Source organism: Fomitiporia mediterranea, assembly GCF_000271605.1.
Source record: "Fomitiporia mediterranea MF3/22 unplaced genomic scaffold FOMMEscaffold_5, whole genome shotgun sequence".
Taxonomy (NCBI): Eukaryota; Fungi; Basidiomycota; class Agaricomycetes; order Hymenochaetales; family Hymenochaetaceae; genus Fomitiporia; species Fomitiporia mediterranea.
Genome location: NW_006760390.1, coordinates 3,189,448 through 3,213,363, shown reverse-complemented (window position 1 = coordinate 3,213,363; position 23,916 = coordinate 3,189,448). Strand labels below are relative to the sequence as shown.

The 23,916-nt window shown below is 47.5% G+C and overlaps 6 protein-coding genes across 6 annotated transcripts; all 6 read left to right on the top strand.

The window, feature by feature from the left end:
• Window positions 1-333: 333 nt before the first annotated feature.
• Window positions 334-2,375, top strand: FOMMEDRAFT_155631 (MFS general substrate transporter; the record flags this gene model as incomplete). Its single annotated transcript, XM_007266032.1, has 11 exons — window positions 334-599; window positions 666-746; window positions 801-919; window positions 988-1,088; window positions 1,145-1,154; window positions 1,220-1,236; window positions 1,290-1,506; window positions 1,560-1,770; window positions 1,849-2,027; window positions 2,101-2,161; window positions 2,216-2,375. The coding sequence occupies 11 exons, from the start codon at window positions 334-336 to the stop codon at window positions 2,373-2,375; spliced, it is 1,422 nt and encodes a 473-aa protein (XP_007266094.1).
• A 292-nt stretch (window positions 2,376-2,667) lies between these two features.
• Window positions 2,668-6,293, top strand: FOMMEDRAFT_122300 (uncharacterized protein). The gene is made up of 23 exons (XM_007266031.1): window positions 2,668-3,053; window positions 3,103-3,154; window positions 3,233-3,304; window positions 3,368-3,489; window positions 3,545-3,603; window positions 3,655-3,743; window positions 3,794-4,034; window positions 4,083-4,143; window positions 4,202-4,238; window positions 4,293-4,329; window positions 4,389-4,455; window positions 4,520-4,540; window positions 4,599-4,658; window positions 4,713-4,843; window positions 4,908-4,992; window positions 5,046-5,198; window positions 5,253-5,261; window positions 5,323-5,391; window positions 5,445-5,585; window positions 5,643-5,739; window positions 5,802-5,921; window positions 5,985-6,044; window positions 6,104-6,293. The coding sequence occupies exons 1-23, from the start codon at window positions 2,695-2,697 to the stop codon at window positions 6,137-6,139; spliced, it is 2,178 nt and encodes a 725-aa protein (XP_007266093.1). The 5' UTR covers window positions 2,668-2,694; the 3' UTR covers window positions 6,140-6,293.
• Window positions 6,294-6,538: 245 nt separating this feature from the next.
• Window positions 6,539-12,158, top strand: FOMMEDRAFT_122296 (DNA topoisomerase II). The gene is made up of 16 exons (XM_007266030.1): window positions 6,539-6,604; window positions 6,664-6,918; window positions 6,966-7,148; window positions 7,202-8,141; window positions 8,194-8,287; window positions 8,345-8,660; window positions 8,726-8,839; window positions 8,892-8,996; window positions 9,046-9,210; window positions 9,261-9,446; window positions 9,500-9,845; window positions 9,899-10,179; window positions 10,231-10,467; window positions 10,523-10,933; window positions 10,999-11,552; window positions 11,608-12,158. The coding sequence occupies exons 2-16, from the start codon at window positions 6,793-6,795 to the stop codon at window positions 12,077-12,079; spliced, it is 4,530 nt and encodes a 1,509-aa protein (XP_007266092.1). The 5' UTR covers window positions 6,539-6,604; window positions 6,664-6,792; the 3' UTR covers window positions 12,080-12,158.
• A 304-nt stretch (window positions 12,159-12,462) lies between these two features.
• FOMMEDRAFT_140427 (uncharacterized protein) lies at window positions 12,463-18,982 on the top strand. Its single transcript, XM_007266029.1, has 6 exons — window positions 12,463-13,292; window positions 13,359-13,484; window positions 13,534-14,304; window positions 14,373-17,573; window positions 17,629-18,135; window positions 18,188-18,982. The coding sequence occupies exons 1-6, from the start codon at window positions 12,561-12,563 to the stop codon at window positions 18,584-18,586; spliced, it is 5,736 nt and encodes a 1,911-aa protein (XP_007266091.1). The 5' UTR covers window positions 12,463-12,560; the 3' UTR covers window positions 18,587-18,982.
• A 305-nt stretch (window positions 18,983-19,287) lies between these two features.
• On the top strand, window positions 19,288-21,579 carry FOMMEDRAFT_167663 (oxysterol-binding protein family). The gene is made up of 9 exons (XM_007266028.1): window positions 19,288-19,616; window positions 19,732-19,779; window positions 19,844-19,951; window positions 20,010-20,105; window positions 20,168-20,250; window positions 20,328-20,492; window positions 20,609-20,742; window positions 20,825-21,222; window positions 21,303-21,579. Exons 1-9 carry the CDS (start codon window positions 19,507-19,509, stop codon window positions 21,421-21,423), a joined length of 1,263 nt encoding a protein of 420 aa, XP_007266090.1. The 5' UTR covers window positions 19,288-19,506; the 3' UTR covers window positions 21,424-21,579.
• Window positions 21,580-22,074: 495 nt separating this feature from the next.
• On the top strand, window positions 22,075-23,494 carry FOMMEDRAFT_107232 (porphobilinogen deaminase). Its single transcript, XM_007266027.1, has 3 exons — window positions 22,075-22,724; window positions 22,793-22,803; window positions 22,853-23,494. The coding sequence occupies exons 1-3, from the start codon at window positions 22,137-22,139 to the stop codon at window positions 23,406-23,408; spliced, it is 1,155 nt and encodes a 384-aa protein (XP_007266089.1). The 5' UTR covers window positions 22,075-22,136; the 3' UTR covers window positions 23,409-23,494.
• Window positions 23,495-23,916: the final 422 nt, after the last annotated feature.

The following is a 23,916-nucleotide window of genomic DNA, read 5'->3' as shown; positions in this document are numbered from 1 at the left end:
ACTACATTCGGTGATTACTCCTACGTTTACTTAGTATGGCAAGCCGTTTGCCACAGTTGGTAACCTTCCCTTTGCTTGACAGATTCTATCCTCTTGAGATTAACCTTTATGTGGTAAACCTTCAGGGTCGTACGTTTCACGTCCTAAACGAACTCCTGCGCACTCGTGCAGGCCTGGAATCAATCTCGTCTAGCTAGCCTTATTCAATGTAATTCAGTCGGACCTCATGCCCTTCTCTTAGTTAACCTACCTCTCCCTCCTCGCTTCTGAAGCAACTTTGGCCTTGATTCCGCCACCTTTGTTCTGCATTGATACTTCCTCCTCTCTCCCTGCATGAGTGATCCCGACCTTGAAAATAGGAATCACGAGGATGACAGCAAGCCTGAAAATTCCCTTGTGCCACAATACACTGGCCTTAAGAGACTCTACTATAGTCCGGTCACCCAAGTCGTTCTTCTTGGTTTTGTCGGCTTCTTGGAACCTGGTCTCTTCAATGCCGTCACAGGTCTTGGTGGAGGTGGCCAAATTGATGCAACCATAAGTGCTAATGCTAACTCCGCAGTCTACGCGACATTTGCGGCCATGGCATTCTTTTCGGGGTCAGACACTTATGTACATGTAACAATTTTTGTCGCCATGCTGATAGCGTTCCGAATGATATATAGAACTGTGAACAACAAACTCGGACCGCGCCTCACGCTCCTGCTGGGTACACTGGGATACTCGCTTTTCATCGGCTCATATTTGTCTGTCTCCTTGCAAGACACATTCTGTTGGATGTGCTGAAAATAGCTATTTAGATCACTGAACATCCACCCGCATGCCGGAACCTTCGTCATTGCTTCCGGAGCCATCCTCGGAATATGCGGTGGGCTCCTCTGGACGGCTCAAGGATCACTCATGTTGGCATATCCAACAGGTTCGTGAACTCGTATTGCGTTTGTTAAAGACATTTTGAGAACTGACACCGTCTGCTGTCATCAACAGAAAATCAGAAGGGCAAGTTCATCGCTATTTACTGGGGAATCTTCACTTCAGGTGGCGTTGTTGGATCGGCGGTTTCATTCGGACAGAATTTCCATGCTACAGTGCGTCTCCTTTGTCATATGCATACAGGCACAAGCTTATCTTCACTTGTCCGTAGTCTGGAGGTGGTGAGCAATAGTTCGTTTTAAGAAGATCAAGACACGTATATATTAATAGAGACAACTATGTCTAGTTGGGAATGGAACCTACGTAAGCCAAGCAGGCTTTATTAATACAACATCCCTTCTAAATAAACACTACAGATTGCATTTATTGTCCTGAGTGCACTTGGTGCTTTGATTCCTCCCTTGATGGCTAATCCGAACAAGATGATCCGGTCCGACGGGTCAAAAGTCACCGCCCCTAGGCATCCATCATGGAAGACAGAAATATACGGTCTTTACACCACACTTCGTACAGATCCTGCAATTATCCTCTTATTCCCGATGTTCTTCGCGTCCAACTGGTTCTATACATGGCGTATGCTCCCTGACGTACGTCCTCCACACATAACTCGCTAATTTACTTTCCAGAGTTCAACGATTATAACGGCACACTTTTTAACATCCGTACGCGCTCTCTGAACAACATGTTATATTGGACGCCGGAAATATTCGGTTCGCTAATGATGGGGCTCATACTTGATAATAAATGGTTCAGTCGCCGTGCTCGAGCGTTCATCGGATGGACTATTCTCTTCGTTACGGTGTTCATTGTTCATGTCTGGGCTTATTTTTATCAAAAGTTCGTCACTATCTCCTACTGATAATTATTCGTAATTTATACCTTGTGGATTATTGAACTTCTATATTTTGCATTCAGAGATTACACCAGAGAGTCTATCCCTCCTCTGATTGACTTCAAGGACAGGACTTATCCGCAACACGTCTGGCTTTACATATTCTGCGGTTTGCTTGATTCTATGTGGCAAGCAACAGTCTACTGGATTATTGGAGCCGTCTCGAACGATCTGGGTAAACTTGCATATCTTAATGGCTTCTGTTAGTTCTTCTGTTAACTAATGAAGTTCGTATCAACGACTTACTAACCTACACAACTTTATTTTCTTCACAGATAGAGCATTCCAAGCAGCTGGTGCAGCCATTGTGTGGCGCATAGACGGTCTTAAAGTGCCGTATGTCTGAAAAAGTGCTTGCTCTAGATGCTTTATCATTGACGCTCGAGCCAGATTTATGAGTATCTTCCTCTCAACGTGGATCTTGCTTGTTGCTGGTCTCCTGTGTGCTCTTCCGATGTTGATTGTGCGTGTTAAGAATCATACAGAGTTTGAGGATGAAGTTGCGGGGACGAGAACGAAACTTTCCGATGAAAAGAAACAGGAATTGTAAATAACAATATATGTATATTAGACTAAATTGTGGCCTAAGCCGAAGTCTCGTTCATTGTATTGGAAAAGAATAGGAGGACCGGATGGAAACACACAAATAATAACAATAATATTTACATGACATTTTATATTGATCACAGTCGTGTCTCGTGAACGAAAAGAGTCGAGGTGTCCAATACAGTAAAACTTACCTTTTAAGGAAGATATGGAGCACGTGATGAATGCGGAATAATTTACTGCCGAATCTCGGTGCCGCATACGATTGACAGATTGGAACTTGTCGTCCGGGCATCCCAAACCAAACTCACAATTTGCGTGCCATGTCTTCTGCTGATGTAGCGCGCGAAATACGCTCAAGCCTTCCGTCTACGGATGATATTGTCGTTAACTATATCTCTGGTTACCTTGTTGATGATGCTGGAGCAGACGAGGATGTCCTTCAGATAACTCGCAACATGCTCGAGTCCTTCGCGGATGCGGAAGGAAAGCCGTCTGCGCTTGACGAGCTTCTCACAAAACTCGGAAAGCTTCTTTCCGCAAGGCTTTCTGTACGGAATGCCGTCGCAGGAGGAGGACCAAGGAAGTTGGAGAAGGCGATGGAGATGGGAAGAACGGGTGCGATCTCGAATACAATCGCTTTCTCGGAAGGTGTAGATCTGGAGTCTATCAATAAATCTAAGTAAGTTCTTTCAATATATGTGTTGGGATAAGAACTTAATAGGACAAAGAGCGACTCGAGTGGATGTGAAGAAACTTGAAAAGCAGGAGGCGAAACTCAGAGTGCGTGCTACCCCAACTCGTTAAATGTATCAGAGAAGGCTAACTCGAACATGTACTCGAACATGTTAATGTATGCAGGCTAAACTTGAGAAACGTGCACACCGAGACTTATACGAAGGATCAAAATTACTGGATCAACACCGCAAGCAGGTATGCATACTCACAGAACTTAAGCTTGGTTACGCATTAATACCTTTTTACCTCAATAATCAGCAAACGTATGAGGAGATGTTCCTAAAGGTCAACTCGCTTGAGGCACTCGCTGCGGGGAGGAACAAGAGCAAAGACATTCACCTCCCATCTATCGACGTGACATTTGGTTCGAAGCGTATCCTGTATGTACTTCCGTCTCGGTTCTTGCTCGATGGTCATTATAACCCTATGATTCAGAACCAACGCAAGCTTGACTCTTGCATACGGGCGGAGATATGGACTCATTGGTCGTAACGGTTAGTAGATCCTGTGTACTATACTGAAGATATCTGACCCGACGTTCGAAGGTGTCGGAAAGTCGACATTATTAAGGCACATTGCCTTACGTGATGTACCGGTTCCTCCCCATATTACCATACTTTTCGTTGAACAAGAGGTATTTTCATCCCATTTTACGAAAGACGGACTGTGACATTAATTTTGTAGATCGCAGGTGACGAGACGAGTGCAATTGACTCTGTTCTAAAAGCAGATGTCTGGCGCGATTCGCTTCTAAAGGAAGAGACATCGCTAAATGAGAGACTTGCAGAATTGGAAAAAGTCGGAGACGATAAGCGGTTCGAAGATGCTAGAGAGGAAGCTGCGGCGCGTCTTGCAGAAGTACATCAAAGTCTTGCAGACATGGAGGCAGAAAGTGGACCTGCAAGAGCTGCTTCCCTTCTGGCTGGTAGGTATTCTTCATGTCACGTATTCATGATTTTAACGTTTAATTCAGGTCTTGGATTTAGCGAAGCAGACCAACAGCGGCCGACTAAATCTTTCAGTGGTGGCTGGCGGTAAGGGCTTTGTCCGGTCCGCAGCTCGTTATTTTAACTCGTAATTCGCAACTTGCAGTATGCGTTTGGCTTTAGCTCGAGCTCTATTTGTCAAGGTACATCAGACGTGTTTTCTCCGTTAAACACTACCAGCTAATTCATAATCCTAGCCGCATCTGCTTTTGTTGGACGAACCTTCTAATCACAGTACGTCGTAGCATCGTACTTTGGGCCGCCGTTAATGCTCACTCAACCATCTTGATCAGTCGACCTGAACGCACTTGCTTGGCTTGAGGATTATTTGCAGACGTGGCCTGGGACATTGCTTGTTGTGTACGTCCCATCGCGTCGAATTGTCCATAAGGGCAAACAACTTACAAAAATATCTTCGTTACAGTTCTCATGACCGAGCATTCTTGTTGGTCACCCTATCACTTATGTCTCGACTCAGCATTGAAATAGTTTAATTTGCATAGGGATGCGGTTGCCACAGACATTGTTCATCAACATTCGGGACGTTTAGACTACTATAAAGGGTGAGCTGGTAGTGACTAAACTTCGTGTCATCCTTATGACTTACTCGTTGTTAGGAACTTTACACAATTCTACTCAACCAAAACCGAGCGTGACAAAAAATTACAACGCGAATATGAAACTCAGATGGAGTACCGGAAACATCTTCAAGCGTTCATAGATCGGTGGAGATACAATGCTAACCGCGGTATGCCTGCATTCAATGCTTCAAGGAGAAAAGATAGCATAACTTAAATTATTACTCTCTTTAGCCGCACAAGCGCAATCAAAAATCAAGATTTTGGAGAAACTGCCAGAGTTGCAACCTCCGCAGACCGCGGAAACGGAGACATTCAAGTTCGTCGCCATTAGCCGCAATTTCCGCTTCTTTGCATTAACAGTCAATGCAGATTCCCAGACTGTGAAAAAATATCACCACCGTTATTACAACTGTCCGGAGTTTCATTTGGATACACACCTGATAGCCCTATCCTAAAAAACATCGATATTGATGTTGGCCTTGACTCAAGGATAGCTGTGGTTGGTGCGAACGGTGCGGGAAAGTTAGTATTCGTCGATTGTCTATTGTCCTATGCAGGATACTAATCATTGTACAGGTCGACATTGTAAGCCCTTGTGATGGGGAGTCGATTAGGAGTCAAGGCTTACTTTCGCTTTTTTTCTCAGGATAAAGCTTCTTACCGGTGAACTACATCCGCAAGGCGGACAAATGAACCGCAATGGTCGGTTGCGCGTGTAAGTTCTACGTTGATCTTACAATGGACACAAGGCGAATTGACCATTGTTAGTGGGTACTTCGCGCAGCATCATGTCGATACATTAACTCCAAGTATGACCCCCGTTTCCTTCTTGGCATCAAAGTTCCCTGGGAAGAGCGAACAGGAGTATCGTAGTCATCTGGGCAATTTCCAGATTAGCGGAATGACAGGGTATTGAAACCATTTGCACTCCTTCTATTTCATCGCTTGCTTAATGGATTTATCTAGACTGCAACTGATTGGAACGCTAAGTGGAGGTCAGAAGAGCCGTGTCGCATTTGCAGCTCTATCATTACTTAGACCACATGTTCTGCTTCTTGATGAGGTATCCAATCACTATTTACTCCTCTTCCGTCCTCACATCTCTTGACTGACAACTGCTTGCAGCCAACTAACCACTTGGATATCGAGGGTCTGGATGCGCTCATGGCGGCGCTCAGCTCATGGAACGGTGGTGTCATTATTATTTCACATGACGAACGGTTCATCACTTCTGTCGCGAAAGAGGTGAGAGGCCGCGCCGTATGTCTTTATCCGTGTTAAACTTACATCTGGTTGTCTTCCACGTAGCTCTGGGTCTGTGGCGGTGGCTCGGTGACGAAGTTCATGGGCGACGTGCAAGCATACAAGGTGAATATCTCGACCTCTTTGTCGCGTAAAATTCTTAACTTACTGACGGACACTTGAAGAACTTGATTGTAAGCGGTCTGAAAGCGACGCCGTAACTCTGAGCCCTCCACTGTATTTTACTGCATTTCTCGTGGTTTTGTCAGTGATCCAATGGGCGATCTGTACGCGTTTGGACTTTGAATCCACGCCTTTAATAGAAATCGAGTTGTAGAAACGGTGTACATAGAGCATGATAATATTGTTAACTCCACCATTCACCTCAAGTGTATACACAATATTTCACCTGAGTGAATCTGAGTGGTTCAGCCCATGAGTGGTCCACCTTCGTGACTTTCACCACTCAGGTGGTATTAATTTTGTAGCCGGCAAAGTCCGAACGCGTGATGGTTCGCGTCTGTCACGCTTGAGTTCGAACCGACACGCTTCTGCAAGCACTAGTTGACCACGACTACCACCGCGACTACGCAATGAGTTCGTCAGAGGCAGAGAACTTTGACATCGACAACATATCAGACTCAGACTACGATTCAGACAACTATGCCCCGGTAAAGAAGAAAGCTGTACGTCTGCGTTTTAATCCACACTAGAATGATAGAATGAAACTGACACGGTTATCCAGGCTAAAGCCACTAAACCAGCAGCCAAAGCTCCCAAGCAAACGAAAGCAGCAGGCAAAGCTCCAGCTAAACCGAAGGCAACGAAGAAGAAACCTCTGAAGGATATTGACGAGAATGCCGACGAATCGTTCATGGATGTCGACGATCGTGCTAATGGGTCAGGGGACGAGAGCAGGCCGGGTCCGTCGACTCTCGACGACCCTGCTTTTACTCGCGCACCAATGGACGGTAAAACCGCTTCAGAGCACTACAAGAAGGTATGTACTCAGTCATCTCGAGGAATAGGTTTTAACGACACCATTAGCTCACCCCAAGAGAACACGTTATTGCACGGCCAGACTCTTACATTGGGAGCGTCGAAACTATAACGCAGTCCATGTGGGTGTATGACTCGGATGCAAAAAGAATGGTATTCAGGGAAGTGAGCTATGTTCCCGGATTCTTGAAGATTGTAGACGAGATCATCGTGAATGCTGCCGACAACAAGGTGTGCTTTGTTCGTTGTTCTATTTGCTAAGCTGCTAATCAGGGTTGTTCTAGATCAACGACCCGAATATGGATACGATCAAAGTTAACATCAATGCGAAAGAAGGTACCATCTCCGTTTACAACAACGGGAGGGGTATTCCAATAGAAATGCACGAAAAGGAGAAAATTATGATACCTGAAATGATATTTGGTCATCTTCTGACGTCTGGCAACTATGACGATACCATCAAGAAACTCACGGGAGGCAGAAATGGCTATGGAGCGAAGCTGGCAAACATCTACTCGACGGAGTTCACCCTGGAGACGGCGGACAAGAATACTGCGCAGAAGTACAAGCAAACATGGACGAAGAACATGTCGGTCTGTGGAAAGGCGAAAATCACGAAGAATAGCAAGGGCGAAGAATTTACTCGTGTATCGTTCACGCCAGACTTTGAAAGGTTCAAAATGCGAGGAATGGACGCCGATGCCTTGGCACTTCTGAAGAAGCGCGTTTACGATTTGGCTGGAACCGTCAAAGACATTAAGGTCTACTTGAATGACGAACGCCTTAAGATCAAGAATTTCAAGCAGTATGTCGAAATGTATCTCAGCTCTGCTGCCGCAGAAGCCGCCGGTGCTTCAGGAGGTGCAGCACAAGCCAAGCCAAGCGTCATTTACGAGCAACTTGGTCCGAGGTGGGAGATTGCCTTTGCGGTATCCGATGGCTCGTTTCAGCAAGTGTCATTCGCGAACTCGATTGCGACAACAAAGGGGGGAACGCATGTCGAATACATCGCGAATCAGATCACAAAGCACCTCATCTCGACAATCCAGAGGAAGAACAAGGGTGCGACAGTCAAGCCAGCACAAATCAAGAACCATATGTGGATTTTCGTCAACGCACTCATTGAAAATCCCTCTTTTGACTCGCAGACGAAGGAGACTTTGACGAAAACGGCCGGTGGGTTTGGTACAAAACCAACGATATCAGAAGATTTTATGAAGAAAGGTATGCTATATCGTCCATTTGTACCGAATTCTATCTCATATCCTGTTTGTAGTTATGAAAACTAGCCTTGTCGAAAACGTTCTGAATTGGGCGAAGTTTAAAGCTGACCAGCAAATTAAGAAGACTGACGGAGCAAAGCGTAGCCGGTAATTATTTCACGTCTGTTCAAGCGTACGCGATCCTCACCAGCTCGTCCCCTCTAGACTCCTTGGCATAACGAAGCTTGCTGACGCGAACAATGCTGGAACTCGTGAAGCTTCGAAATGTACTCTTATACTGACAGAAGGAGACTCTGCCAAGGCACTTGCTGTGGCCGGTCTCGGTGTTGTTGGCCGAAACAACTTTGGTGTTTTCCCTTTGCGCGGAAAAATGCTTAACGTGCGCGAAGCGAAACATGATCAAATCATGAAGAACGAGGAGATCCAGAATGTCAAGAAGATTCTCGGTTTGCAGCACAATAAGGAATATAAAGATATTGCTAGTCTGCGTTATGGGCGTCTAATGATCATGACGGATCAGGTTTGTAGCTCCCATGTCTGAGAGGTAAAACTTGTTTGGCTCAATCGGTCGATTGACATTCATAGGATCACGATGGTTCCCATATCAAAGGCTTATTGATTAACTTCCTCGACCACTTCTACCCATCTTTGCTGAAGGTACCCGAGTTCCTCGTGGAATTCGTCACACCAATCGTTAGGGTAAGCCAGATTGTTGTAATAAACCATGTTCTATGCTAACTATAGAGAACAGGTGACAAAGGGCAAACAACGAATCGATTTCTTCACTCTACCTGAGTTTGAGAAATGGCAAGCAGAGACCCCTGACTCGCATAAATGGAGCTCTAAGTACTACAAGGCGAGTCATAGGAACTTCCTGCAAGAACGCTTGCTGAGCGATTATACAGGGTCTCGGTACGAGCAAAGATTCAGATGCTCGCGACTACTTCAGCAATATGGGAAAGCACATGATCCCGTTTGCCACGACCCAAGAAGGTGATCGAGAATTAATTGAACTCGCTTTCAGTAAAAAGAAAGCAGACGAGCGTAAGGAGTGGCTGAGACAGTTCAGGGTTTGTGTGCTTTTCCCCATAATTTACCGGAAGCTCACGAAATCTTGTAGCCTGGAACGTATCTTGACCACAATGTGGATGAAATCCCATACTCTGATTTCATCAACAAGGAGCTCATTCTGTTCTCAATGGCGGACAACATCCGTTCTATCCCATCGGTTGCGGACGGATTAAAACCGGGTCAGAGGAAGGTTATCTGGGGTTGCTTCAAGCGCAAGTTGAAGAAAGAAATCAAGGTTTGTCTTTGTGTTAGATCCCTCGTACACAGGCTTAATTATACTGCGATCAGGTTGCGCAATTAGTCGGTTACATCTCAGAACATGCGGCATACCATCACGGCGAACAGAGTTTGACCATGACTATTGTCAATTTAGCACAAGATTTTGTCGGGAGTAACAACATGAATCTTCTCTTGCCGAATGGTCAGTACGGTACGCGTGATCAGGGCGGAAAAGACCATGCATCGGCTCGTTACATCTACACGGAGCCTGCACCTATTTCACGGCTGGTCTTCCATCAAAGTGATGATGCGCTTCTAAACGAACAAAAGGAAGATGGACAAGTCATTGAGCCTGAATTTTACGTGCCTATCCTCCCACTCGTTCTCGTGAATGGTGCAGAAGGTATTGGTACAGGTAGAGAAAGCTTCTCTGCCAGCCTTTTGCTAATGCTAACAAGCGACGATTAGGTTGGAGCACGACTGTACCGTCGTATAATCCTGTGGACATCGTTGATAATCTCAAACGATTAATGAAAGGCGAGGAGTTGGTTCCAATGAATCCATGGTGGCGTGGCTTCAATGGGACAATAAAGAAGACTGGTGACAACAAGTTTGAGGTTACCGGAGTGGTGAAGAAGCTGAACGACACAACGGTTGAAATCACCGAGCTGCCAATTCACAAGTGGACGCAGGCATTTAAAGCCGAACTTGAGAGCATGTGTGGCGAAAAGGGTGATGGCGCTGTCAAGGCGAGTCTATTTACCATTGAGAACCAAACTTTTATTAATCATTCTCTACAGGATTATAAGGAACACCACGACAACCGTAACGTGCACTTCGTCGTGAATATGAATGCCAAGGAACTTGAGAAAGCCGAGGCGCAAGGCTTGGAAGAATACTTCAAGCTCACGTCCAAGATTAGCACAAGCAACATGATTTGTTTTGACTTCGAGGGAAAGATCAAGAAGTACAATACACCTGAAGAAATCCTTGAGGACTTCTTCCCCGTAAGGCTAGGCCTCTATCAAAAGCGAAAGGTAAAGATGCACGATTTAGTATGTTGTCGCGGTGCTAATGGTGTCGTGTACATAGGACTATCTCGCGAATGAGCTTCAGCTCGAACACGAGAAGCTGTCAAATCAGGCACGATTCGTCCAAATGATTGTCAAGAAGGAGCTCGTTGTCTCGGGTCGTAAGAAAGTAGACATTGTCGCCGACCTTCGCAAGAAGAATTTCAGGCCGTTCCCGAAGGTAGCAAAGGCGAAGGCGGCTGGCGAAACCGAGGATGCACTAGAGGATACTGAAGCTGAGGAACAAGAAACTGGTACAACAACAGATTTCGATTACTTGCTCGGCATGCCGATCTACAATCTAACTCATGAGAAGATTGAGAAACTCCTAGAGCAGGCTAGACAGAAGGAGACTGAGCTCATGACGTTGCTCGAACTCACTCCGAGTCAGATTTGGAACACAGATCTCGACAATTTCCTTGCTCTGTGGGAGGTGAGTCTTTTCTGATATGGTCTTTTATTGTCATCTCGTGCTGATGTTTGGCGATGTGAACATAGAAAACATGCAAGGAATGGGATGAATCCGCGATTAAAGATTCCTCTGGAAAGACCGTCAAGAGGAAGCAGGCAACATTGAAGACGCGCAAGTCCCTAACAGGTCCCTTCGGAAAGAGGAGGAAAGATGATGACGATGACTCGGAAGACGAGTTTATGCCTTCGAAGGCAGCTGCAAAAGCTGTTGCAAAGAAACCTGATCCCATTGAGCGCAAGGTCTCCCGTACTAAGGCAATCATCAAGAATGAATCAGATGATGACGACGACCTATTTGTTGCTCCTGGTCCCTCGAAGCCAACTGCGAGAAAAGCAGCAGAGACAATGCGCAAAGTCTCCCGGTCGAAGCCTGTGACGAAGGTCGTGTCGGACGATAGCGATGACGACGACGACAAACTGACTGTCACTAAGGCATCGACAAAGGACGAATCTGATTACGAGCTACCGAAGCCGCCATCAAAGAGGAAAGCCCTCGCAAAGGCCGACGACTTAGAAGACGAACTTGCGCTGACAACCGAGAAGGGTAAAGGAAAGGCGAAAGTCGCACCAAAGCGAAAGAGGTATGTAGAATAGTCGTCTCTGTAAAACTCACCTTTTCACATGCCGGCTTTTCAGTCTCACGGCCGACGAAGGTAGCGATGATGATGATCTTGCTTCTTCCAAGCCACCTAAGAAGAAGGCGCAAGTCTCGCTCCGAGCGTTCCTCGGTAAAGATGATGGAGAGTCGAAAGCCAAGCCTCCTACCCCGAGTAAGGTTGCTGGGATGAAGCCAAAGCCAAAGGCTGCACCTGCGAAAAAGCCTGTAATCAGCGACGAGGACTCTGACACGGAGGTTATACCTGCTGCCAAATCGAAACCGAAGCCACAACCGAAAGCTGCACCGGCGAAGAAAGCGGCAGGTAAAGCAGCAAAGAAAGCCGTAAGCGACGATGACGACGACGTTGAAATGGACACTGAGCCAGCCGTCGCGAAACGTACCGAAGCACCTAGACGAGCTGCAAGGGCCGCGCCAAAGAAATACATAGATATATCGGACGATGACGGTGACGACGGAGGACAGGATGAGACGTTTGAGATATCCGACTGACCGCTGCTGATACCCTGCATATAATGTAGCTCTCCTGTTTTCCTTCTTCTATGCTGTACCATTTGTTATTTTATTACCCTAGGCGGACTAAGTAGAGTTTCCGAGATGCTATAAATAAAGTTTCAGCTTTCCCAAATTCCTCCATAAGCTTGATCGATCGTGGGAACCGAAGGCCGCAAGCAGTCACAAACGACGACGAAGACACTTTTTGACTCTTGTTCATATCCTCGACGCTCTACGCGTTGCCTGTGCTCAGCCGACGCATTGTCGTGTTCGGAGTCGTTTTCGAACGTTTTCGACGCGTAGCGGTCGTGTTCGCAGCTTGTGGGACCAGCACGTCCTCTCACTAGTGCTCGGTAACCTGCGTCCTCCTGATACTTACTCGCAAGCACCGTCCTCCGACGCAACTTGCTGTCCTCTGTCTGAAAGTGGCTAGAAATCATAGTTCACCGAGGCCTTGTATAGGGACGGCGGTCTCATCATGTCTACTCAACATAGACAGCAGCCATCTCGGCTGTTCATACCACCCATGCTGAACACCCGCCTAGCAAATGGTGTAGATACCCGAACAATGTTTTCACCCGCTCTCCAAACCGCGCACCAGCCGGGATTTCCTCCTCTACCTTCGGCGCACCCATTTAATCCTGGATTTCCTCTGCAAACCCCGATACAAGGGTCTTTTTTCCATCCCGCGTCGAATGCACCACCGCGACAGATGGGTCACGGCCATCGTGCGACTGGAAGTATGGCTCAGATTCCATCTGTTGGCATGCACCCGCCTGTACCGATGACTCCGTTTGGGTCCCAGTTTCCACCTCAACTGCTGCATGGCGGTGGTCCCAACCCTTCGGCGCAACCATTTGTGCCGAAGAGCAGGCGAACACCGTCCATGATCGGTGGGCCACCGAAAGCCGCACTGGGAGGGCCAAACAGGAAAGTTAGCCCCCTCCCGCCTTCTTCGCAGGTCGCGACTATCTTGGAAAAGGTGAAGGCAAAGAAGATTCCGGTGAAGATTCCTCTGGAATCAGGAAGTGATGGAGTAGGCACGGACGCGTCTAAGCCATCATTGTGGTCGAGACGACCCATTGCATCGTCTGAACTCCCGATTCCAGCGGATATAGAACCTCCGGAAATATCTTCCGCGCCGTTGTATCCGGATGAAGAACATACCAGGCAGCTACCACCCACAATTGATGTGTTTCTACCAAGCAAGGTATGTTCGGTTCCCAGGGTTTTTCTTATAGACATTATTGCTAAGACTGATTCATGCCTACTATAGTCTGCCTGGGCTGAATTGAAGCAGCGGGAAATCGATGAAAAGTTGGAGAAACTTGGGATAGAGCGGAGGTCTTTTGAATATGAACATTCGGAAAATGCATATGGTCCGCGTGGTCGTGCTAGTTCGGTAAGAGACATTAATATTGAGGAGTTCTATTCGCTGACCGACTGCTCAGATATCGTCTCCTGCTGATCCTAACCTGCTCATGCTGAAACTTAACAAACTGCAGCAGCAACAAAGTGGTTCAAACTCTTTAGCAACTTCTCCTCAACCTCATTCGTCTAGCATATCTCCTAATCCTATGTTCGGCCAGCGGTTACAGGCGCATGGACACAGCATGTCACTTGCACCTGGCGTTGTCTACCCTCAACCAGCATTAAATGGATTCGGCGCCAAGCAAAATTTGGATAAGCAAAGCACTACCTCTGACGAGGATAGCGTCGCCAAAGCCTCGTCGCCGCTTAGTATTTACGCACCGCAAGGCAGGGTCCCTGCCCAGCTCCAAGTTCCATCGGCCCCTGCTCGTACCGAGAGCCGGCCGGACTTTATTCGCGGATTTGGGCTAGATATTCCTGAAGAAGAGGAAGAGGAGGAGGAAGAACTTCAGAGAACGGAAACAGAGCCTACCGCAGAGACTACTATGGCTGAATCGCCTAAAGTCCTCGAGGATGACGCGCCTCCTTCGGTTCCAATGCAGCTGAACAACGTGGAAAACAACGTGGTCGCTCCAAAAGAGGGCACCCACACGCGACACACGTCGAGAATATCTGTCGCACTTTCTCTGGGCTCAGTGTCCAAGAACATGGATGTAACGATGGTGGATCACAGTAGGCATTCAAGCATAGCTATGCCAGGAGAGAACCACGGTGCAGAGCACAATCAGGAGGTCTTACCTGATCCGCTCAATGAATGGACGGGATCGGAATCAGTCTCTGACGACCAGGAGGTCAGTAAAGAAACCAAGCAAGTTTTACATTAGATTGTCTCTGATATTAAGCTATCCTTCTTCTGCAGAGCATTGGTGAATGGTCCAACCCGTCCGATGAGGAAAGAGCGCGTCAGGAACGCCTTCAGCGTCGATATCTGCGTCGCATGCAACGTGAGGCTCAGGAAATGCCACGCCGGTTACCGGAGTTCCCGAAGCCTCCTGAGGATAAGTATAATATCGACGATGAAGATATTATTTCGAACCCCAGTGATGAGGGACGTCATATGACTTTCATTGGCCAAAGTGCAGGAGCTCAACAATTTGGACAATCCATCGCAGATCAGAACGCGCGTGCAAGCCGTCCACTCCCTCCCGTGCCTCACTCCCGCGATCCTTCAAATCAGTATTCTTATTACGGTTCGCTTCCGTCGCATTCGCGAGGCGCATCGGAACACTTTGCAAGCGGACAGTTCAGTATTCCAATGAGCCAGACAGGGCCGAATCAGCATGCGAAGACACCCAGCCTATCGTCATCAAGGAAGGAACTTAATCCTTTCGCAAAGCCATTTATGTTTGGTGGTAGCACTGGTTTCATACCGTCTGCTGCCCCTCAGTCTGTTCCGGCGTCTGTGTCTGTTCGAAGCGAGGCCGCAACCTCGCCAGCTCAAGTCAGCGCCCCAACACATTCTCGGGCTCCATCCTTTGTTGCGTCGCGTGCGCTTAACGCGGCTGCAAAAGAATTCAAGCCTGCTTCGTTCACCTTCCGTGCACCGGAGGGTGTTCCTGCATTATCCTTCCCAGAACCAGTACCCGAGACCTCTCGACCTCTTCCTGAACCTCCTACCATCAGCAGAGCAGTCCAAGGACGAGAAAAGAGGCAGAGGACGGATATTTCTAACGTGTCATATGACAGTGAAGACTCGGATATCGAACAGGGGCACGATTCTATGGCTAGCTTCCGCTTCCCTGCTGCTCCTGAGCCTACCATGGTGCATGCTCGATCAGAACCAACATCGCCCTCAGCGGTAGTGAACCGTAACACAGGAGCTCTCAATGCATCTGCAAAGCCTTTCACTTTCTCCGGCTTCTCTACCTTGCCCCCGACCTTACCGCCTCTGCTCGGTCAAGAACAAAGGTCACTTACGGACGCCTTTAGTGCGGATTTCTCGGTTAATGCGACACGCGGGTCTGCGCTTGGCGAGGATGACCGGACGCCAGAGATGACATTACCGAGTTTACAGAAACAGAAGAGAGCACCCATTCCACTTGATTTCAAGCACCCGGTGTCGACAAATATGGTACCTGCTGGATTGTTCAAGAACTTAGGCACTGGAGATGTAGAGAATGGACGCGCAGTTCGTGGTCCGAGCGGCTCTCTTGAGATATCCGACTCTCGTAGTGATATCTCTTTGGATGATCTGGCCGTGCCTGCAATCTCTCGCAACGCGACCAGACGCGTGGCTAAACCCGAGGACTTGGACGTAAGTGAGGACGAGTTCGATGGTGCATCGAATGATGAGGCTTCGCATGATGGTCGAACCTCGGAGGAGACGCAACCAAACAGTCCAGCATCTCGAAGCTCCATGATGCCTGCCGATGTTGCGAGTTATAGTCAGGGCCTCCGTCTCGAGGACAGGCTTGAAACTCTTCTTGACCACAAGCTTGAAGTGCTTCGCAATGACGTTGTTGCTCAGCTAAGAGGAGGTGGGATCATTAGCAGCTCTACAGACGAACTGGTCAGAGAAGCAATGGCCATGTTCCGTACACAGCTTCGTGAGTCGGCGGCGAAAGGTCTGAATGACAGTTCAATGGATGCAGGCGGAGAGTTGGATTTCGAGATGATAAGAGAAATCGTTGAACAGGGTCACGAAGATTCACGGAGACTCATTCAAGAGGACCTTGCCACCATCATCAGGAACTTTAAGGACTCGGAAGGTTCTGTAGCACCTGAATCGATTGTCGACCTTATCCGCAATGTGCAGGATCTGAGAACGAACGTGCTTATATCGAATGCTGAAGTCGCCAAGCGACTGGGTGCTATTGAAGCTGTAGCTCCTCATTCGGGCGCTCCGTTAGATAGGGAGGGTCTCATTCTTGATATAATCTCCGCTTTGACGCCCCATCTTACTGCAATCCGCTCGGAACCAGTCGATTATGAAGGCTTAACGTCTCAACTCTCCCAGGCGGTGAAGCCTCATATCTCTCAACTGATTGACCTCGCCTCAGATAAGCGTGAAACAGCTGGATTAATTGCGGACAAACTTATGCCACTGATCCAGACAATTGGTTCGACACCAGTGGAAATCGATACGTCGAGCTTAGTCACTGAGGTCACCGCAACTGTCAGCAGGATCATTGCTCCTATCGACACCCACTCTATCAAAGAACAAGTTGCAGACCTGGTTGTCGAACGATTGGATTCACGCCTTGCAACTCGTGACAATGACGTTACTGTTAACTTCAATAACCTGAAGAATAGAATCACGGAGGCGATTACCCCGCTACTTGGCCAATTTGAATCTCTTGCGGATGGCGTTAAAGCTATCGGGACTGAACAAAGTTTATTGTCGAAGGCGATTCAGGAGTCCGCATCAAAGCAGGGCGATAGCTTACTTGTAGCTTTGTCAGAAAAGTTGGGTAGTGTTGCAGAGGCTTTGGCTGCTATTCAGTCGCTAGTGTCACAGGAGCGTGAAATATCGGACTCACGATCTCAACAATTGGACCGCATTGAGTCGTCCATCGGAACGATTGGGACTTCCCCGGGAAGCCTATCCAAAGAGGACAGAGAAGAAATACTTTCTGGTAGCCGCGAGGTGCTCGCTCGTCTCAGCCCCATTTCCGAATCTATTATTTCTGCATTGTCGTCCTATGAGACTAAGCACGGCGATCTTCTCTCGCGCCTTCAGTCCATGGATGAAGCATCGCAGGACGTACGTAAATTAACAACACAGAACGCAGAGCTCCAATCCCAGGTCAACAAGGCAAGGTCTCAGCACGGCCTATTGCGAGTCCAACACGACAACTTAGCCAGCAAAGTTACCTCATTGGAAGCAGAGCGCGATCAGCTTCGTGCAAAGATTGATGAAATGCATGCGGCTGCCTTGTCTCGTGCATCTGATTATTCGGCGTTGGAGGCACGGAATCACGAGCAAGAGCGTGCTATGCATGCGGCATTGGATAGACTGAAAGTATCTGATGTCAATGCTCAGACTTATCAGGAACGCATAAGCGAGCTTGAAAAGGCTAATCGGGAGCTTACACAAGAGGGTCAGCAGTTGAAGTTATCGGTACGTGTTGTGTCCTTTTTAGTCTATATGGTGTGAGCTGACAGGTGTAATACAGACTGCTCGCCTTGAAATGCAAGCTGAATTCGCTGCGCGAGACAAAGAGTCAACACTCCAGGCCCTCAAGATGATGCAAGAAGACCGAGATCGCCTTGCAGGGCAACAATCTCATTGGGAGGAACTTCACCGTTCAGCAGCACAAATTGAGACATTGGCCAACCTCGTCCATAAGTCAGAGTCGGAGGAGATCGCAGAACTGAAACGTATCAGAGATCAGAGTAAGGTTCTTGAAGGCGAACACGCGTCGCTCAAGAAACGTTTCAAGGACCAGGAGAGCAAGATCGCTAATATCGAACGTGCTTCCGCGATTGCACGAGAGAATCTCGCTCAAGCTCAACAGCGCTCAAGGGACTGGGAGACGAAGGCAAGAGAGTTTGAGGGTGAAGTCGAGCGTCTAACTACTGCACTTGACCAAGGAGAGCAGACTAAGAACCAGCTGGAGACTGATTATTCAATGGCGAAGCTGCAGCTAGAAGAGAAGGAAGCTGAGAGTCGCATTACTAAGGTAAGTTACATTGCGCTGCATGCTTGCATGACCAACGCTTATTGTTATGTAGGACCGTGAGAGGAAACTCGAAGAGCAAATTGCCTCTCTGAAGACTAAGATTAGTAGCCTTACGTCAGAGCTCGAGGAGGAACGTAGGGCTGCACGCCCGGGTCCGAATCAAAGACCTTCGTCGAGTGCAAGTCATAACTACGAGCCTTCAGAGCCACCAACCCCACGTATAAACGGGAAGTCCTTGCCGAATCCAGCAAGATCCATCGCTGGGTCGCCCCCACCAAGGACGTCAACGTGGGACTCAATACATGCGCCGATGAATATGGCGCACACGACATATGTTAAGCCTCCGATGATGTATAGCAAGAGAACGTCGTTGCACAACTCCCGAGCACCTTCGCCGACGCCTAGTACTGTGTCTGCCGTGACGCAGGGAGCGGACGGCTGGTATTCATAGGGATTTTTGTCGTTTTAATTAATTCACCGCGCTTCTTTTCCTTCCGTTCTTCTCTCTCTCCTTACTACTTGATATCGACAAAGTCGGAGAAGGAATCTATGTTTCTTGTTGTTCCTTTCCTAATATCTTTCTTTCCCCGTCTGCGCATTATGGATTTCCGGCTGCATGTTTCTTCTCATCAACGTTCCCCATCATTACAAACTTTACTGATATCCTCATCTGTTGATATCCTGACTGTTCATCATTTTCTTCGTTTCACTGATTTTTCAGGAGATTCCGGATACTGACCTGCGTATCATCCCCAGACGATGCGCAAAGCCATACTGTCGTTTTAATTCTTTTACAGTCGTCTTTTAGTTCGCTTTCGTTGATAGCATTCCCCTCATCTCTGTTAACATACCCCGATGCAAGTGTATATTGACTTTGCAAGTAGCGCCGTTATCTTTCTCAAATAATAATTTCAGTGGAATAAATTCACAATCCCTTTTAAAATATAAATGCAAATGCAAACTTGCCATGTCAAAGAGGGTGAGATTGAGTTGAGGGCTAACCAGGCTAAGAAAAGCGTGATGATGCATACTGACGTACGTCTGCACACTGCATTCCACCGACCCATCGCACCGGTCCTCTCGCCGGCTCGCGCTCACTGACTGCTCCTTGTTCTCCGACAACATCGTACTTTCTCAAAACAACTTCAACGTCCGAGCACGGCGCACTCAACTCTCTCCCTTTCGTCTTGCGGCGGTCATCTTAGTTAACTTAGCCACAGCGCCTCCAGTCACATCTCTCTGATATATATCAATAATCACGCACTCGGCACCGCATTTAGCTGCGTAACGAACGCCTCACCTCAGTCGCCCCTCCTCCGGAACTACTTAACTTGCTTGCTTGTTGCACCATCTAACCTCACGACAGACGGCATGATGGGCATCTTTGGTCAGGCCAGCAGTGCGCTGCGTGGTCGACCTCGTGGCGCCTCAGTGGAGGACAAAGCAATTGAAGATAGCGAGCCAGATGATACCTCGGTTTTGTAAGCCTCTCTCTCCCTCTTACTCTTTCCATCTTCCCGCTCCTTGTGGCATATAGAGTGCTCTTGGAATTATGTTACCGACTCTTGTGTGCAATGATGTTAACGTTGAGAGTAGAGACGAGCAAGAAGGGTCCATCATTTCAAGCCTCATCTCGCAGCTACGGTACGTGTCTACACACTCTTCCACTCGTCAAGTGTGGTTCTAATAATTCTTGAACTTGGAACAGAATTGGCATGGACCTCCACCGTGTAACCTTCCCGACATTCGTGTTAGAGCCTCGCAGCATGTTAGAACGAATCGCAGACTTCATGTCTCATCCCGAGCTCATCTTTGGGTACGAATAATCCCGTATTTATTCCTTCTTTTCAATTTGAATGCTCAGTGTTTAATAGAGCAGAAGAGCTCGATGATCCTGAAGAACGTTTCCTGGTTGTTCTCCGATACTATCTGAGTGGTTGGCATATTAAACCCAAGGGCGTGAAGAAACCGTTAGTCCTCCGGCTTTCTTTCTACCGGTCCTATTACTCAAAGCATATTTGATCATCATCAGGTATAATCCCGTACTGGGAGAATTCTTCCGCTGTCGTTACGACTACCCGAATAGTACTCAAGGGTTCTACATTTCCGAGCAAGGTACGTCGTATGTGTCTAGTGGGTTTCATGTGTTCCGCTAATAACGCACTTTGCATCTTTGCACTTTACGTGTATAGTTTCGCATCATCCACCCATCTCTGCTTACTTCTACATTTCACCCGCTAATAAGATTCGCATAATTGGGGAGATCAAGCCAAAATCGAAATTCCTGGGTAACAGCGTATCGACGATAATGGAGGGTGAGAATCGTATGATGCTGTTAGGTCGACCTGAAGATGGAGGTACGTTCTATCGCCGTTATTACGTCTATCAGAGGATTGGGGATTAATTGAATTGTGCTGCTTTTCTGATGCTTTGATGCACGTTGGTGTGGTGGTGGTGTTGTTACATTGAACAGAGTACGTAGTCACCATGCCCAATATGTATGCCCGTGGGATTCTATTTGGGAAAATGGTGTTTGAGCTAGGGGATACTTGTGTAGCGAAGAACGAGAAGACAGGCATGTCTTGTGATCTAGACTTTAAGACTAAGGTCTGTGATTTACATTCAATGCACTATGTTGTCCTTTTTGCAATTATTGACATTTATATTGATGTTTATTTAAATCGTGAAGGGTTTCTTCTCTGGGACATACAACACAATCTCAGGACGAGTCCGCCACAACGGCCAAGAAATCGGCGAAGTCTCGGGTAGATGGTCACACGCAATGGAGTTTAAATCCAGCAAAACAGGACAAAAACGGATCTTGTTCGATGCAGACAGCGAAGTCGGTAAACGAGTAGCAGAGAAAATCGTCCCGCCCGAATCAGAGCAAGAACCAACGGAATCTCGTCGACAATGGGTGAAGTTAACTGAAGCGATTTTAGCGAAGAATATGGATGCTGCTACGGATGCGAAGTGTGCTGTTGAGGATGCGCAGAGGGAGGATAGGAGGGTTAGGGATGAGAAGGGGGAGAAGTTTGTACCGAGGTTCTTTGAGTTGAAGGATGGGCGCTGGGAGCCTAAAATTCAGTGAGTACTTTTCTTTGCCATTACCTTGAGTTGCATGTATGCGCGTAAGGAAGTATAATGACTGATTTTGATTGAATTAGACTTCCCTCTGACCTGGAAGAAGCAACGAAAGCAGTCATAGAATGGATCTGGCCTTCGTCTAAGAGCGAGCCCGAGCCCGAAGCCCAATTACAGTCCTCCGAATCCTCTTCCTCTTCCTGATAAATAAACGACGACTTATCATATTCTTCCCATATTCCATATCCCATCTCGTGTTCATGTCTTCTCTGACTCACTTACACTACTACTTTACGCTTTACGCGCCTGCAACCCACTATACACTTATTTACCTAGTTACACTCATATACACAGAGATCCTCTCCTTTCTTTTTTTTCCCTTTGATTTTCGTTTTCTGCTTTTTCGTTGTATTGTAAGTTACAGTCATGATATAGCTAACGTCTTTGAATGAATTTGTTAAATTTCACCTTTTCTGTCCTGATTGGCTCTCTTTTTGGTATATTTTGTTATTTAAGTTTGGGGATTAATGAAGGGTTACTGCATATATGATTTGTACCGTACGTCCTATCTGTTCACAGCCTTCTCGGTACCGAGAGCGTGTACAACTATAAACACTAAATTTGGAAACTTGCCCACGCCTGAGGTATATTTCACCCAGCTCCGCCAAGGATGTGAGAGCAATAAAATGCACTCCCAGGTGCAGGCATCGTGGAAGTACGTGAGAGGCTCTATTTCGCTGTTTCGTGTGTTAAGGCGCCCAGGGACACATCGATAGCCATCTCTTCTCCCACGATGGACGCGCGCATATATGCATCCTTCAGTGACGCTGATGCACCCGCTGCTAATCTCGTCGTCCTAACTCACTTGCACTTACCACATTCAATATCCCCGCTATACGCTACACATTACAAGCACGATGTCCTCCCAACAACAACAACAACCTCAAACCCTAAATATCACACTCGCCTCCCGCGCCTCCCAACTCGCACAAATCCAAACCCACATCGTCCGTGACAAACTCAACTTTGCCTTCCCTTCTACACCTTCGCACAAGTATGAATTCGTGGAACGATTCATGAGGACTGCAGGGGATAAGAATCAGGATAAGGCGTTGTATGTTTTGGGAGGGGTTGGTGGGGCTGCGGGTGGGAAGAGTCTTTGGACTGAGGAACTTGAGGATGCGCTTTTGCGTGAACCTGAGCCTCCTACGAAGGAAGGAGGGGAAGTGAAGGAGGGGAAGGAAGGAGGGGGTGAAGATGCGACGATTGGCCGAGTTGACATGCTCGTGCATAGTCTCAAGGACGTACCTACTACACTCCCACCTGGCTGTGAACTAGGCGCGATATTGGAACGTGAAGACCCTGCCGACTCGCTCGTTGTTAAACAAGGACTGAGTTACAAGAGTTTGGATGATTTGCCTGAGGGAAGTGTAGTGGGTACGAGTAGTGTGAGGAGAGTTGCACAGTTGAGGAGGAAGTATCCGAAGTTGCAGTTTGCAGACGTCGTGAGTTATTCTACGTACTATCTACTTCGATGTATGTTCAACTATGTATTTCATGGTTGGTTATGTAGCGAGGAAACTTGTACGTCCACCTCCCCCACTTCCTCTCGCTCATCACTAACTTCCAACAGAAACACCCGTCTATCCAAACTCGACTCCCCCACCGGCCCCTACACAGCTCTCATCCTCGCAAAAGCCGGTCTAGTCCGCCTCGGAATGGGCTCACGCATAACAGCCGACCTCACACCACCAACTCTCTACCACGCCGTCGGCCAAGCAGCTCTCGGCGTAGAAATCCGCGCAGCCGACCCACTCATCAAATCCCTCTGCCTCGCTCTAAACCACCAACCATCAGAATGGAGGTGTAAAGCTGAACGAGCGATGTTACGCGTTCTCGAAGGCGGGTGTAGTGTCCCTGTTGGCGTTTCTACCACTTTGATTCCGGTGGGGAAGGATGAAGACCCGAAGCCGAGAGCGAGACTGACGATTACGGGTACTGTGACGAGTTTAGATGGGTTGAAGCATGTTGAGGAGACGTTGGAGGATGAGGTTGGGAGTAGCGAGGATGCAGAGCGGCTTGGCGAGAAATTGGCGAAGCGGCTCGTTGAGACGGGTGCGAAAGAGATCTTAGAGGAGATTCAGAAGGATAAAGAGAAGAGGGTGGCTGCTGAGGCGAACAAGCAGTAAAACAGAAAAATATTTGAATAGATAGACGACAGTGTATTCATTTAAAGTGATTATCTTGGGTAAAAATATAAGTACAACCACCTTTTGGCTATCTCCTTCCCTCTGCGTACCCAACGAATTCAGAAGGATGAATGCCAAATACGCGTACAAAATTATGTATGTTCCCCAGACTTCAGTCGCCAAGTGGCACATCGTCAAACGCACACCACCAGCACACTAGAGGTATCCTAGGGAAATTAATCTCCATCCCCACGAGCGCCTGCAAATATCCCATCGAGAAAAATAAAAGGGAAAGCAAGTGACTCTAAGGCAGGGACGGTAAAGACATTGTAAAGAAGCAAGAAAAAGATCTGGGAAGAGATTTTATATCGAGTAAGGATGGTATTTGGTACTATTTGGTCGTCATGATTTTCAAATTTCAATACAATACCGAAGACTACTGACTGAGTATCTGAGTATCTGAGTTTTTTTTTCTTTTTTTATTATTATTATTATATCTTTCAAAAAT

Excerpts from the sequence above, each read along its gene's own strand:
- FOMMEDRAFT_122300 (XM_007266031.1), top strand. The coding sequence starts at position 2,695 with ATGTCTTCTGCTGATGTAGCGCGCGAAATACGCTCAAGCCTTCCGTCT. Across the intron at positions 3,604-3,654 it reads TGGACTCATTGGTCGTAACG|GTGTCGGAAAGTCGACATTA; the intron begins GTTAGTAGATCC and ends CGACGTTCGAAG. Across the intron at positions 4,035-4,082 it reads AGCTGCTTCCCTTCTGGCTG|GTCTTGGATTTAGCGAAGCA; the intron begins GTAGGTATTCTT and ends CGTTTAATTCAG.
- FOMMEDRAFT_122296 (XM_007266030.1), top strand. The coding sequence starts at position 6,793 with ATGGATGTCGACGATCGTGCTAATGGGTCAGGGGACGAGAGCAGGCCG. Across the intron at positions 8,288-8,344 it reads GACGGAGCAAAGCGTAGCCG|ACTCCTTGGCATAACGAAGC; the intron begins GTAATTATTTCA and ends CGTCCCCTCTAG. Across the intron at positions 10,180-10,230 it reads AGGGTGATGGCGCTGTCAAG|GATTATAAGGAACACCACGA; the intron begins GCGAGTCTATTT and ends CATTCTCTACAG.
- FOMMEDRAFT_140427 (XM_007266029.1), top strand. The coding sequence starts at position 12,561 with ATGTCTACTCAACATAGACAGCAGCCATCTCGGCTGTTCATACCACCC. Across the intron at positions 13,293-13,358 it reads ATGTGTTTCTACCAAGCAAG|TCTGCCTGGGCTGAATTGAA; the intron begins GTATGTTCGGTT and ends TGCCTACTATAG. Across the intron at positions 13,485-13,533 it reads CGCGTGGTCGTGCTAGTTCG|ATATCGTCTCCTGCTGATCC; the intron begins GTAAGAGACATT and ends CCGACTGCTCAG.
- FOMMEDRAFT_167663 (XM_007266028.1), top strand. The coding sequence starts at position 19,507 with ATGATGGGCATCTTTGGTCAGGCCAGCAGTGCGCTGCGTGGTCGACCT. Across the intron at positions 19,617-19,731 it reads CCAGATGATACCTCGGTTTT|AGACGAGCAAGAAGGGTCCA; the intron begins GTAAGCCTCTCT and ends CGTTGAGAGTAG. Across the intron at positions 20,743-20,824 it reads ATCTAGACTTTAAGACTAAG|GGTTTCTTCTCTGGGACATA; the intron begins GTCTGTGATTTA and ends TAAATCGTGAAG.
- FOMMEDRAFT_107232 (XM_007266027.1), top strand. The coding sequence starts at position 22,137 with ATGTCCTCCCAACAACAACAACAACCTCAAACCCTAAATATCACACTC.